Source organism: Rhodamnia argentea, chromosome 3 (genome assembly GCF_020921035.1).
Source record: "Rhodamnia argentea isolate NSW1041297 chromosome 3, ASM2092103v1, whole genome shotgun sequence".
Lineage (NCBI taxonomy): Eukaryota > Viridiplantae > Streptophyta > Magnoliopsida > Myrtales > Myrtaceae > Rhodamnia > Rhodamnia argentea.
In genome coordinates, this window is record NC_063152.1 from 11,480,932 (window position 1) to 11,493,492 (window position 12,561).

At 48.3% G+C, this 12,561-nt stretch overlaps 2 protein-coding genes across 2 annotated transcripts; both read right to left on the reverse strand.

Annotated features, from left to right (window-relative positions):
• Positions 1-3,059: 3,059 nt before the first annotated feature.
• On the reverse strand, positions 3,060-4,763 carry LOC125314244 (phospholipase A1-IIgamma-like). The gene is made up of 2 exons (XM_048276105.1): positions 4,032-4,763; positions 3,060-3,947 (listed from the first exon to the last, which is right to left on the reverse strand). The coding sequence occupies exons 1-2, from the start codon at positions 4,590-4,592 to the stop codon at positions 3,291-3,293; spliced, it is 1,218 nt and encodes a 405-aa protein (XP_048132062.1). The 5' UTR covers positions 4,593-4,763; the 3' UTR covers positions 3,060-3,290.
• Positions 4,764-10,674: 5,911 nt separating this feature from the next.
• LOC125314093 lies at positions 10,675-11,734 on the reverse strand. The gene is made up of 2 exons (XM_048275553.1): positions 10,859-11,734; positions 10,675-10,719 (listed from the first exon to the last, which is right to left on the reverse strand). The coding sequence occupies exons 1-2, from the start codon at positions 11,732-11,734 to the stop codon at positions 10,675-10,677; spliced, it is 921 nt and encodes a 306-aa protein (XP_048131510.1).
• Between the last annotated feature and the right edge of the window lie 827 nt (positions 11,735-12,561).

Consider the following 12,561-nt stretch of genomic DNA (forward strand, 5'->3'; position numbering starts at 1 on the left):
TATTAAAATGTTTAAGATTGAATTGACAAAATTAAAAAGTTTAGGACTGAATTGGTAAAAATGTAATAGGTTCGGGACATTTTTGACAATTTACCCAAGATAGTGAGAGAGGGGTTGTTTAGAGAGGGTACTTAGAGAAGAATGGAGAGAGAAAGGTGTTCAATGTTGACGAAGAGGAAGGCCTTCGGTCGTCCGAAGAAGAGTTTGGATTCTCTTATGATGGTGCCCTAAGGATGGCATGCTAGGATGACACGTTCTGGTGCCTCTTGCGCCTTCTCGGTGTAAGCCGAGCGCCACCGCTCGCCCGCACCGGCCTACCTACCCAGTGCCTTTGGTCGCCAGCCATTGGAAAAATTATTTTTTAAAATTCTCAAAAAAATTATAAAAATTTTTCCCTAGATTTATTGCATGAAAGTGTTTTAGCAATATTATTTTTTAACAAATTATAAAAAAGAAGTGTTTCATGATTTGGTTAAATATAGAAGTATTTAAATAACACGGGTTAGGTTAAGTATGGATTGGGTCGGTTATGAAAATAAGTCAAAACGGATTCAATGAGTCAATATGGATCGGACAATTTTTGAGCCGACTCGGTCTAAACCCAATTCGATCAACCCGTTTAACACCTCTACTTCTTAGGCACAAGGCAAATCACAAAGCGGTGCCCAAGAGATCCAATGGCCAGAACATATGTTTTCCCGTCTTCCTTCTTGTTCGCTTGACTCCTAGTCCATTCTGGGTGCTACCACGCCTAGTTTGCACGCACATTGTCCGAGGTCGCAACCTCGAATTCGAGGTCTCCAGCCAACAAGAGACCCCAAAGCAGACAGAGGCATGAAGGAGCAAAACTGAAATTGATTCGACATAGTAGAAGGAATTATGTAAATTTGTTTTTTGGTTTGCCAAGAAGAATGGAAGGAACTCATCGGAGGTCACGCCTCGCGTCGGACTTTTGTCGAGAGAAGGCGTCTCATAAGTCTGAATACATGAGACAAACCCCAACTAGAAACATGCAAAAGAGACAAATCGACAACCAACTTAACAATTCAATCGAGCCAAAGATCTGAGATCGAGACATTTACTAAATTTTTTGAGGCATAGTCGTCAACTATATTAATTTTGATCATATTTTATGGTTTTCATCACAGTTAAGCAATGAAGGAAATGAATTTGACCGGACCATTAACAAAGTTCTCTGATCAATTACTGCACTGGCCCAAAGCTCACTAACAATCCGTCGATCCATCTTAGACCTTTGATACACTTCAGCATTCGATAATGGCCTTATGGCTCGAGAGGCAAACTAAGCTCTACATATTGACAGCATCGTTATGTGCAGGGGCTTGGATTTCGGCCGCAATGCCCCCCAATTCGACATTGGCCAAGTTCGAGTAGCGGATGGCCCGCCATGGACAGAATTACGAGGATAATCTTGAGAAGGCAAAGCGTTACGGGATCTTTCTAGAGACCTTGCGCTTCATCGAAGCATTCAACTACAATGCAGCTAGTCGGAGATACAAAGTGGGTCTGAACCAATTTTCGAATTTGACCACGGAGGAGTTTCTCGCGAGATACACTTGGTTCTGAGCGACTTCTAGGAGCTCGAATTCATCTAGGGAAACTACTTTCAAGTACCAAAGTTTGACTCAAGTCCCGGATAGCATGAAATGGGTTGATCAAGGAGTTGTTCACTGTGAAGACCTGATTTTCCGTCAAATAAGCGGAGTAAGTAATGTCAAGCTTGAATTATGCAGGATTATGAATTGGGAGCTTTAATAATTGGCGCGGTGAAGTGTTGGATTTTGGTTCATAATTGGCCCCATGAAATCCGGAATTGGCGGATCATTAATTGTCATTAGTTATCTTCGAACCGCAAATAGAACAATCACGCGAAGTTTGGTTCAAGATTGAGGCACGAAGGCCCCCAACCGACCGCCACTCTTCCACCGAACTTGAGCCTCTAAAAAAGGGGCTGATTTTCTCTCTCTTCCTCTCATTTGCTCCCCCTCGTTTTCCATGGACAGCCTCCCTCTTCTTCTACTTCATCTTTTTCTTCTCTTCTTTGGTGAATCCACCCAAGCGACTCCTCTTGCTCTCGTGCCCACGCCGGCAACTCCCTAGCTAGACAACCACTGTCCACGAGCTGTTGTAGGCCTCGTGTCCCAGCTCTCGACGTCACTTGCCTTGCCGCTCCCGCTCGGTGACCCGCATGATGCCACTTAGATGAGAAGGTCGGTTTGAGCTCATCCGGAAGGCAACTCAAGCCCCGTTTCTTCGTATGAAGTCCTAAGGTTGTGGTTAATTCGAATCTATGGGCTGATCGTCGAAGAAGTTAATGGAACATCCTCAATTTGAGTGTCACCGAAGTAGTAGGAAGGAACCATGGTTTGTTTGGCGTCAATTCAACCCCGTTGTCTTCGTACATAATCCTAGGCAAGTAGATATCTATCCTTACCACTAGATTGTTCATTTGTCATTGGTTTTAGTATGAATTCTCAATGTTTGAAAATGGGTATGATTGTGAGTACTCGGGTTTGCATGATGGGGACATTGGTGGTTCATGAGCGATCCGTTACATGAGTCGGTGCCTTTAGGTATTGGGTAAGTGAAATATGTGAGCCGATCGCCTTGGCTGTCGATGATTCTTGACGAATTGGAGTGGGGCTGTGTAAAAGGAGGTTCGGCTATATGGATTGGAGAAGGATATATGAAGTTCGGTGCATGCATGATGAATTCGTTGGTTATGTGGTGAACGTCTGTCTTTGGGTAGGTTGAAAGTAGAGCACAGATCGTCCGGCAGGTTTTGTGTGAGAAAACTTGGCCTAGTTGAAATTACTTGGGCTAGGAATTGGAGCCATATCGAGTGTCATCATTTTAATATGTTGGGATCTAGAATTGAAATTAGTTCATATAGCTGAACTACAAAATGGTATGTCGGACTCGTGTTAGCTGTTTGAGAATTATTATGCTCAATGAACGGAAATTTTTTTCCGACCAAAAAACAAAATTAAGAAATCAAGATTTACAGAATAAAACTACTATAAGAAAACAAATGATACTGAAACAATCTTTAATATGCATTTAATACCATATTTATTTCAGGACATGAAGGTAAAACAAAGATCGGACATATAGCTTAGGAACATCAGTGCAACACACATAACTTAGTCCACCTAGTACAACTCAATCAAACAACTCCACTTTTGCATTAGGAACCTTTATTCTGCTGCTGCTGCCGCTGCTAAGTCATAAAGTAGCAACTTATTAGTAATAGCTTATCAGACTTGGGACTATTCGTTCTGATCATCTTCTGGTCGAGGTGGGATGTACGGAGCGGCCAAGCTCCAACTCCCATCGTTCCCATTCTGGACCATGTCCTTGTTCTTCGCCACCCACCACTTCACCGGAAATTTGTACTTGCTATCGTCCAGGGCATCCCAATTCTTGTTCAGCAGCGAAATATCGCGTCGACCCTTGAGATCAAAGTGGTTACTACTGATCCCTTGGGTCCCAGCGACTAGATGCAGGTACGTCTCCAACTGATGCGCAATTCCCATGGCGCCGGAAAGACTACTGGTGAGGGGCCTCAGGTATGGGGACTTGCGCGAGTCGACCGTCAGCTGTTCTCCGACATGGTCATATCCGACTGGAGGGAAGAAGGGAACGATATCAATGGCATTGACCACGCGAAGGCCACGGAGCTTCTCCGATGATGAGAACAACTCCTGGAAGCTCTCGTTCCCGACCTTGGGGCTGGCGAAGGCAAACGCCGTCACCAGGCAGGCTTTCTCAGGGTGGTCGGTGGGCACGTTGTACTTGTTGGTCACGATGTCCAGCGCGTTGAGCGTTGCCAAAGCCGCACCCATGCTGTAGCCGACCACTGTTATGCTGATTGGCTCATCTTTACCGGCGTAGAGATCCACTTGCTTCCGGACCTCCATTAGAACCTGACCAAAGTAGTACAATCTTTAGTTAAGTAAATTCCAGGGTAAATTAGCAAGAGCAATGTTTAGTACGAGTGAATGTCAAACCTGGTCTCTGGCACTATGCTTCACGTACGGATCAAATAAAGCACTTTTCGTGTACAACATGTGCCAGCCACCGTGAATCCGGACATCCTTGTGCTCGTCTTTTGCGAAAATGTCGGTCGCAGGGACCAGATAGTCGATAAGATCAGACATGGCCTCCAAGGGCTCTGTCGTTCCTCTCCAAGCGACCAAGATGTCCCTCCTCCCAAAGTTCGCGGTCACCTCATCGGTGCTCACCGCGACGTACCCGGCCCAAGACCTGTCTGGAACCAGTGGGAGATCGAGCAACTTCGTCGGCACGTAAAAGTACCGGGTCACCTCGTACCTGAACAGGTTATTGGCCGTCTCGAGTCCCACTTCCTGGAAGAGCTTGTCCATGGGGAACCGGGGCAGGCCGTAGCCCTTCGACTCCGCCTGGCCGTTGAATCCATCAGAAATGGCTTGGACTCGTTCGCCGTAGTGTACGAGGTACATCCGGAGATCCTCGTCCAGAGGATCCAACATGCCCTCCCAGTAGGTCTCGCCGCTGAGGTCAGTCCATGGCCTTGAGCTGTTTCCTCCCATGGTATCTCTCTCTCTTTCACTGGTAATTTTTGTTCTCTAGATGGAAAGGCTTGTGGAGACGCAGTCTTGCTTCCATGCAATTTATAGACTCAACCTTTTCACAGTGCCATCCAATCTTGATGAGTTACGTGATAGAGTTGCTTTTTGCACTATCTAGCACGAGAAAAACTTTCCTGATTGTATATTTGAGGTGAAACTTCCACGTTTTTTTTTTCCTTAGGCCCACCTATATTAAATAGCGCTACGAGCAGAATGGATAAGAGCGACCGTGAATTTCTTTGGAAAAACCGATAGTCTGACAGGTTTGCGATATTGTTTATTACTTCTAATTCCACGATTTTCTAATTAATGAATACTTTATGCAAAATACACTGTGATCGTGTGTGAATCTGCTATCAGAAATAGCCGACGATCTTGTCAGACCGTTAGAGAAGTATTTTCCTTTCTTTAGTAAGTAAGAATGTTAGTTTTTAGTCTCGGAAGGATCTCTTGCTAGCATAGAACGCTAGAATCTCGAAATTGCATGTCCAAGGTTGTATGCTTGGAGTTTACATGTCTATGTACGGAAGGATACAGAATGTTCCTGTCACGCCCCGACTCTCGAGCTCGCGACATCCCTACCTTACTCGCCACGGGTCAAGAAGGATAGCGTCCCGGGTAGCTATCGACCTACGAAATTACGGCGCATGCGGAACGTGCAATTCTTCCAGACAACAAGATCGGCGGGGATAGTATAGCAGGAAAATCAACGCAGTCAATTCATCAAAACATAACTTCATTCAAAAGCCAAAGTAGACGAATCTTAACCCTACTGAGCTACTGAAAATATATACAACCCCATACTTCGGGGCGGCTCACTAGGATCTCAAAAAGACACGGGGTCGGGTAAGGTTAAACCTTCGTCTACTCCCAAAAATCCTACCACAATCCTCTCGGTTCAACATGCACGGCTTCCATCACCGCCTGAAAAATTGTTAACCACGACGGGGTGAGAAATTAATCTCGGTGAGCCAACGCCTAAGCTCGGTTAGGACGTTGATTCGCTCGAACACCCTAAAAGGCAATCACATCATCATAGAACAGATATTTCAATCACAGGCAAACTTACCTTCCAGGCCACACGTAATGCAATGCGGACTCGACTCAACAGTCAATCAACCAAATCAATTCACCACTGCAAAGCATCACAGCACTTGCATGCACAGGACACCACACGTAGTCCATTTATTATCAGATCCGACCCGTAGGTCCAGCACACTAGTCGGGTTGGTGCTCTCCTGGCGGGGACCGGGCATCGTCCCTTACTTCCGGCGACGGCGTCTGATAGTCCATGTGACTCCGCTCGACCAACCGGAAGACAATGATTGTCGACACGGCACGGAGCTAACGGGAATCCTAAAAAGGCTTCGGCCCATCACAAGCTGCGACCGGCAAACGTACAGCCGGAAGACAATGATCGACGCGCATCCAGCAACGAGAAGACAATGATTGCTAGGACCGAACGACCGGAAGACAATGATCGTCGGAATTATCCCATTATGTGACCACTCGGGCACTTCGACAACCAGCCAGTTCATTTCTTGGATTTAGGTCGAATGCTCACACTCGCATGTTCAAATACTTGGCTCAAGGCCGTTTTCGTGCAAAAACATGCAATTTTATTTCATACGTGGTCACATGAATGCGCAATTTAAATCGCCCGACACACCGGGCAATTTGGGGCGATTAACCTCTAATCGAACCCCCACGGCAACCAACAGCCAAACCGGCACTCGGGGCCAATAATTTCATAATTCAATTAATCAATTTCAGCCAGTTGATTATTAATTCAAATTTCAATTCCAATTGCGCACTCGTCTCTAACCTATCGCTCGCTTGCGATCAATCAATTCAAACAATCGGATCAATCAATCAATCTAATCTAATTGGGCATAAAATCCTAACTAATTAGACTAATTTAACCAATCGGGGCCATTGAACCTAAACCAAATTTCTAACCTAAACCGGCCCTAATCGAGCTACCTAAATACCTAATAATCTAATTAATCTATTCTGAACGTAATTAGCGGCCTAACCAAGAGTTAGGGGCTAACTCACAATTTTAACTAGCTCGGGCAGTCTTAACTTGAGCGGCGGTGACACGAACTTGGCCCGGCCCGCGACGATTATCGGCGACTCTTGAAAATTCCTCGGCACGAACTTTGAGACCGGTATCGAAAATTACTGTTCACCGCCGGAATTACTGTTCACGGCCGGCCGGCAGCACTATTCACGCCGGTTACTATTCACGAGCACTGTTCACCCGGTACTGTTCATCCGACACTGTTCACCCGTACTGTTCATCCGACACTGTTCACGGCACTGTTCACCCGAACGGAAAATCTGGACTACACGCTCACGGGTTGATGCCGAGGCTGCGATTCCGGCGGGCTGAGTTGGAGGTTGCGGTTGTGGAGCGGCGACGGCGGCTCGGGTCGCGGCGAGGGACGGGGCTGAGATCTCGGGTCCTCGGATCTCGCGGCTCGGATCTAGGGCTTGAGGTAGCTTGGGCGCGCGGGACGGACGGGCTGTGGGTGGTCTCGGGGCTGGAGTGGCGGTAACGCGAGGCCAAGGTGAGGTGGCGCGGCGACAAGCTGGCACGAGGTCGGCGGTTCACGACGGAGGAAGCTCGGGCTTCGCGGAGCTGGGCGTCGAAGTCGGAAGATGGCTCGTCCGCGGGGTAGCTCGGCCACGAGTCGAGCGGCGGCCAGGCGGAGGGTGGCGCGACGGTGACGAAGCGGTGCGGTGGTGGCTGGCTAGCGGAGGCGTGGCCGGGTGGAGGGGGCAGTGTCGTAAACCGGAGAAGAGAAGAGGAAGAAGAAGAAGAAGAAGAAGAAGAAGGAGAAGAGAAGAGAGGGAGCACGTGGGGGGCTCTGTTCAAGGCAGAAAGAGAGGAAAAAAGAGGGGAAAGAGAGAGAGAGAGAGGGTGACGTGAAAGAGGGTTAATGGGTGGTTGAGTGGTGATGGGACCGATGTCCTATCACCATTAAATGTTTTTGACTTTGTTCATAAATATCTTAAGGATAATTCGAATATCGGATAATATAGGATTGGTTGGACATTTAGCTCAATCGATTGGGAATAAAATTTAGAATTTCACGGGCGTCACAACTCTCCCCACCTTAGGAAATTTCGTCCCCGAAATTACAATACGATCACGACTCTTCAAAAAGATACGGGTAGCTACTCTTGATAACTTCCTCGTTCTCCCATGTAGCTCCTTCGGTTCCATGATGTTGCCAAACCACTTTGACTAGCGGAATCGTCTTGCTCCGGAGCACTTGTTCTTTCCTATCCAGGATCCCGATCGGTTGTTCCACGTACGCAGCTCGCTCATCTAGCTCAATTTCTTCATAACTCGGGACATGAGCGGGGTCCGGTTCGTACTTTCTTAACATCGACACGTGGAATACGTTATGTACTTGGGCCGATCTTGGCGGCAACGCAAGACGATATGTCAAATTCCCAATCCGTTCCAAAATCTCAAAAGGCCCCACATACCTAGGGCTCAACTTTCCCTTTTTACCAAAACGAGATGTCCCTCTCATAGGCGACACCTTGAGAAAAACATGATCGCCCACTTGAAATTCAAGAGGCCTGCGCCTCCTATCTGCATAGCTCTTACGGCGACTCTGAGCAGTCCTCGGTCTATCTCTGATAATCTTGACAGCTTCCATAGGCTGCTGTACTAACTCGGGACCAGTGATTTTTCTTTCGCCTACTTCATCCCAACAGATTGGCGTCCTGCACGCTCTACCATACAACGCTTCAAATGGCGCCATCCCGATGCTCTGCTGAAAACTATTGTTATAGGCGAACTCAACCAAATGCAATTGCTCTTCCCAACTGCCCTTAAAATCCAAGACACAAGCTCTTAGCATATCCTCCAGAGTCTGTATCGTCCTTTCGCATCGACCATCATGCTGCGGATGATAGGCGGTACTGAACTGCAATTTCGTTCCTAAAGCGATCCGGAGACTTTTCCAAAATGTGGCTGTGAACTTGGGATCACGATCTGAGGTGATCGTCACCGGCACTCCATGCGGTCTCACGATGTGCCTCACGTACAAATCTGCATATCCGTCCAAGGCGAAGTCTTTTCTTACTGGAATGAAGTGCGCCGACTTCGTCAATCTGTCTATCACAACCCAAATCGAATCATGCCCTCTTTGACTTCTTGGCAATCCCATCACGAAGTCCATCGTGATATGCTCCCATTTCCACTCCGGAATCTCCAAAGGCTGCAACAGTCCTCCGGGTTTACAGATCTGCGCCTTGACCTGCCGACAAGTCAAACACTTGGCCACATGCTTGGCTATATCCGCCTTCATTCCATTCCACCGGTAGTGTTGCTTCAGATTCTGATACATCTTCGTACTACCAGGATGGATACTATAATTGCTACGATGTGCCTCCGATAAGATATCCTCCCTTAAACCGTCATCGACCGGCACAACTAGACGTCCTCTAAACTTCGGTATGCCATCCTCGGCCACTTGGAAATCGACCCTTCGCTTAGCTGCGTCTTCTTGAAGGATCTTCCGAACGGTAGGGTCCGTCGTCTGTAGGGTCCTTATTCTAGTCCGCACTTCTGGCTCGATTCTCAATGTAGCCACTAGACTCGACGGACGACTTATCTCCAACTTAAAGTCTGAGTCTCTCACCTGCTCAAGTAAACGCCATTCATTCACACATAATTGAGCAATCGCTGATTTTCTACTCGGGGCATCCGCAACCTTATTCGCCTTGCCCGGATGATACAATATCTCGCAATCATAATCCTTGAGCAGCTCCATCCATCGACGCTGCCTCATGTTCAACTCTTTACGAGAGAACAGGTACTTCAGGCTCTGATGATCGGTATACACCCGAAAACTTTCTCCGATCAGATAATGCCTCCAAATCTTCAAGGCGAACACGACCGCAGCCAACTCTAGGTCGTGCGTCGGATAGTTCAACTCGTGGGGTCTCAAGCGGCGAGATGCATATGCTACTACCCTTCCATGTTGCATTAGCACGCAACCCGGACCTACGAGAGACGCGTCACTATAGATCTCGAATCCTCCGGGACCGGACGGAATAGTCAACACGGGAGCCGTAGTCGCCTTATGCTTAAGCTCTTGAAAACTACGCTCGCACGGGTCTGTCCATTCATACTTCACATCCTTCTTCAACAGCTTAGTCATAGGCGAGGCTATAGCTGAAAACTTCTCCACGAATCGCCTATAGTAGCCCGCCAATCCCAAGAAGCTTCTAATCTCGGTCGTTATCGTCGGTCTTGGCCGGTCTATAATCGCCTCAATCTTGGATGGATCCACTTCAATTCCCTCGCCAGAAACCACGTGGCCTAAGAACGCCACACGAGCCAACCAAAACTCACACTTACCGAGCTTGGCAAAAAGTTGATGCATCCTCAGAGTCTCCAACACTATTCTCGGGTGTTGTTCATGGTCCTCGGAACTCTTCGAGTACACTAGGATATCGTCTATGAACACGTTGACGAAGCGATCCAAGAATTCCTTAAAAACTCTGTTCATCGGGTCCATAAAAGCAGCAGGAGCATTCGTCGGACCAAACGGCATTACTGTGAACTCATAGTGTCCATAACGCGTCCTAAATGCCGTCTTCGGTATATCTTCCTTCCTAATTCTCAAGCGATGATATCCCGTTCGTAGATCAATTTTAGAAAACACCGATGCTCCCCGCAACCGATCAAATAGATCATCAATTCTAGGCAGTGGGTACTTGTTCTTAATCGTCACTTGATTCAACCGCCCGTAGTCTATACACTGCCTCATAGACCCGTCCTTCTTCTTGACAAACAACACGGGTGCTCCCCATGGCGGCGCTTTGGGGCGGATAAACCCTTTATCCAACGGTTCTTGCATCTGCACCTTGAGTTCCTTCAATTCTGACAACGCCATCCTATACGGCGCCTTAGAGATCGGCTCCGTCCCCGGAGCTAACTCTATCACAAACTCTATTTCTCTTTCTGGCGGCAATCCAGGCGGTTCTTCCGGAAAAACATCTGGAAACTCACATACTACAGCAATATCCTCCAACTTAGTTTCCCCAACGGACGTATCCACTACCGCAGCCAAATAACCTTGGCAACCATTCTCCAATAACCGAGTCGCCTCTAGCGACGAGATCACTACGATCGAGGTTCCTCCTCGATTTCCCACAAATTCAAAACTAGCCCCATCCAATGGCCTAAATTGAATTACCTTACGATAGCAATCCATCGTAGCCCTTTGCTTCGTTAACCGGTCCATTCCCACGATCGGATCAAAATCGTACATCTCGAGTACAACCGGATCTATCTCACTCTCGTGACCATCAACTACTAATCTACAACCAGGAGACCCTACTGCGGCTATTACGCTATCCTTTAAAGGTGTAGACACCTTAACAACCATATCTAATGGTACCACAATCAATCCAGATAGTCTAACAAATTGATCCGCAACAAAAGAATGCGTAGCACCGGGGTCAAACAAAGCATAAGCTACGCTATTCTGTAGAAGGACCGTACCTGTGACGGTCGGCGAGTCCTTCGCCTCATCTCGAGTGACCGCAAATACTCGTCCCTTGCGTCGAGGTCCGTTACGGTAATTTGGTGGTGCAATCCTTCCAACTTGGCCTCCCTGTGGCCTGACTTGTTGCCTCTGCGGGCGATCTCTCACCGGATGGCCCCGCCGGCCACATCCAAAACAAACTCCACGCATTTCACACGGAGCGGATCCATGCCTTTGGTTGCATAGGCGGCAGACATCATCTCTGCGAGGCATTGGCTTACTAATCGCTCCTCGGCGATTGGGCGGAACATTGAATCTGTTACCCCGCATCGGCCTCTTCCCTTGCCGAATATCTCTCCTACTCGATGGCACGAACCGCGATCCAAAAGCGGCGGCCCTTTCGGTCAGATCACGCTCAACCATCTGAGCTCTCTCATAAAGGTCGTTGTAATCCTTCAGATTAAATGGTATCAGCACGCTCCCGATCTCGGGCTTCAGCCCATCTCTGAACCTTCCGGCCCTATCCACGGGGTCTTCAACCAGCCTCGGGGCATACTTAGACAGGTTACGCAAATCTGGCCTCATGCTGATCGATTGTCATCCGGTTACGGCGTAGGCGAAAGAACTCTGCCATCTTCCGTTCTCTCGCGGTGTCGGAAAAGTACTTTCCATAAAAGGCTCCCACGAAGGCATCCCACGTCGGGACCGTACCCTCGGGAAAGACTACGTCCTTTGAAGCTCTCCACCATGTACTTGCATTTCCCTTGCAATTGGTACACGGCCAAGGTGACCTTGTCCTCATTGGTACACCTCGGCGGGGTAAACGCTTTTTCCAGCTCCTCGATCCACGAGGTAGCGGCTTCGGGATCTCCGCTTCCAGAAAACTTGGGCGGCTTCAACTTGAGGAATTGCTCCACCAACCTTTGGGCCAGGTGCCCATTATTTGCAACTCCAACTGGGCGATTCACGGGTTGGGCTCCAGCAGCGGCGGCGGCAGCAGCATTCCGATTCCTCACTTGTTGCCCCATCAAATCTCCAATAGCTCCTAGAGCTTGCGGAATCCCAGCCATAGTCGGCTCTTGCCCAACCGGCTCAGCAGGGCGCGGCGCTCTTTCTTCTTCCGGAATCTCCTCTATCGGCCTGACAGGCCTGGTCCGAGGTCCTCGGGGTACTCTTCTACCACGCTCGCTCATTTTGCAAGCAAAAATACGGAGTCCCGCATACCCCATAGCAAGCGCGGTCAAAAGGTAGCCCCACAACTCCAAGCTCAGAAATCAGCAATCACATCCACAACGATCATTAACCCACTAACTATCTCAATTTCAATCGCTCCTTATCACTCCAGGCCAATGACCGGATGGATCGGGCTGACCTTGCTCTGATACCACCTTGGGCGGGGATGTCACGCCCCG

Bases quoted from the DNA above. Each gene is read 5' to 3' on its own strand.
- LOC125314244 (XM_048276105.1), bottom strand. From the start codon at position 4,592: ATGGGAGGAAACAGCTCAAGGCCATGGACTGACCTCAGCGGCGAGACC. The intron at 3,948-4,031 runs GTTTGACATTCA...TACTTTGGTCAG, and splicing joins AGCATAGTGCCAGAGACCAG to GTTCTAATGGAGGTCCGGAA.
- LOC125314093 (XM_048275553.1), bottom strand. From the start codon at position 11,734: ATGAGGCCAGATTTGCGTAACCTGTCTAAGTATGCCCCGAGGCTGGTT. The intron at 10,720-10,858 runs GTAATTCAATTT...TGGCTGCGGTAG, and splicing joins CGATGGATTGCTATCGTAAG to TGGATACGTCCGTTGGGGAA.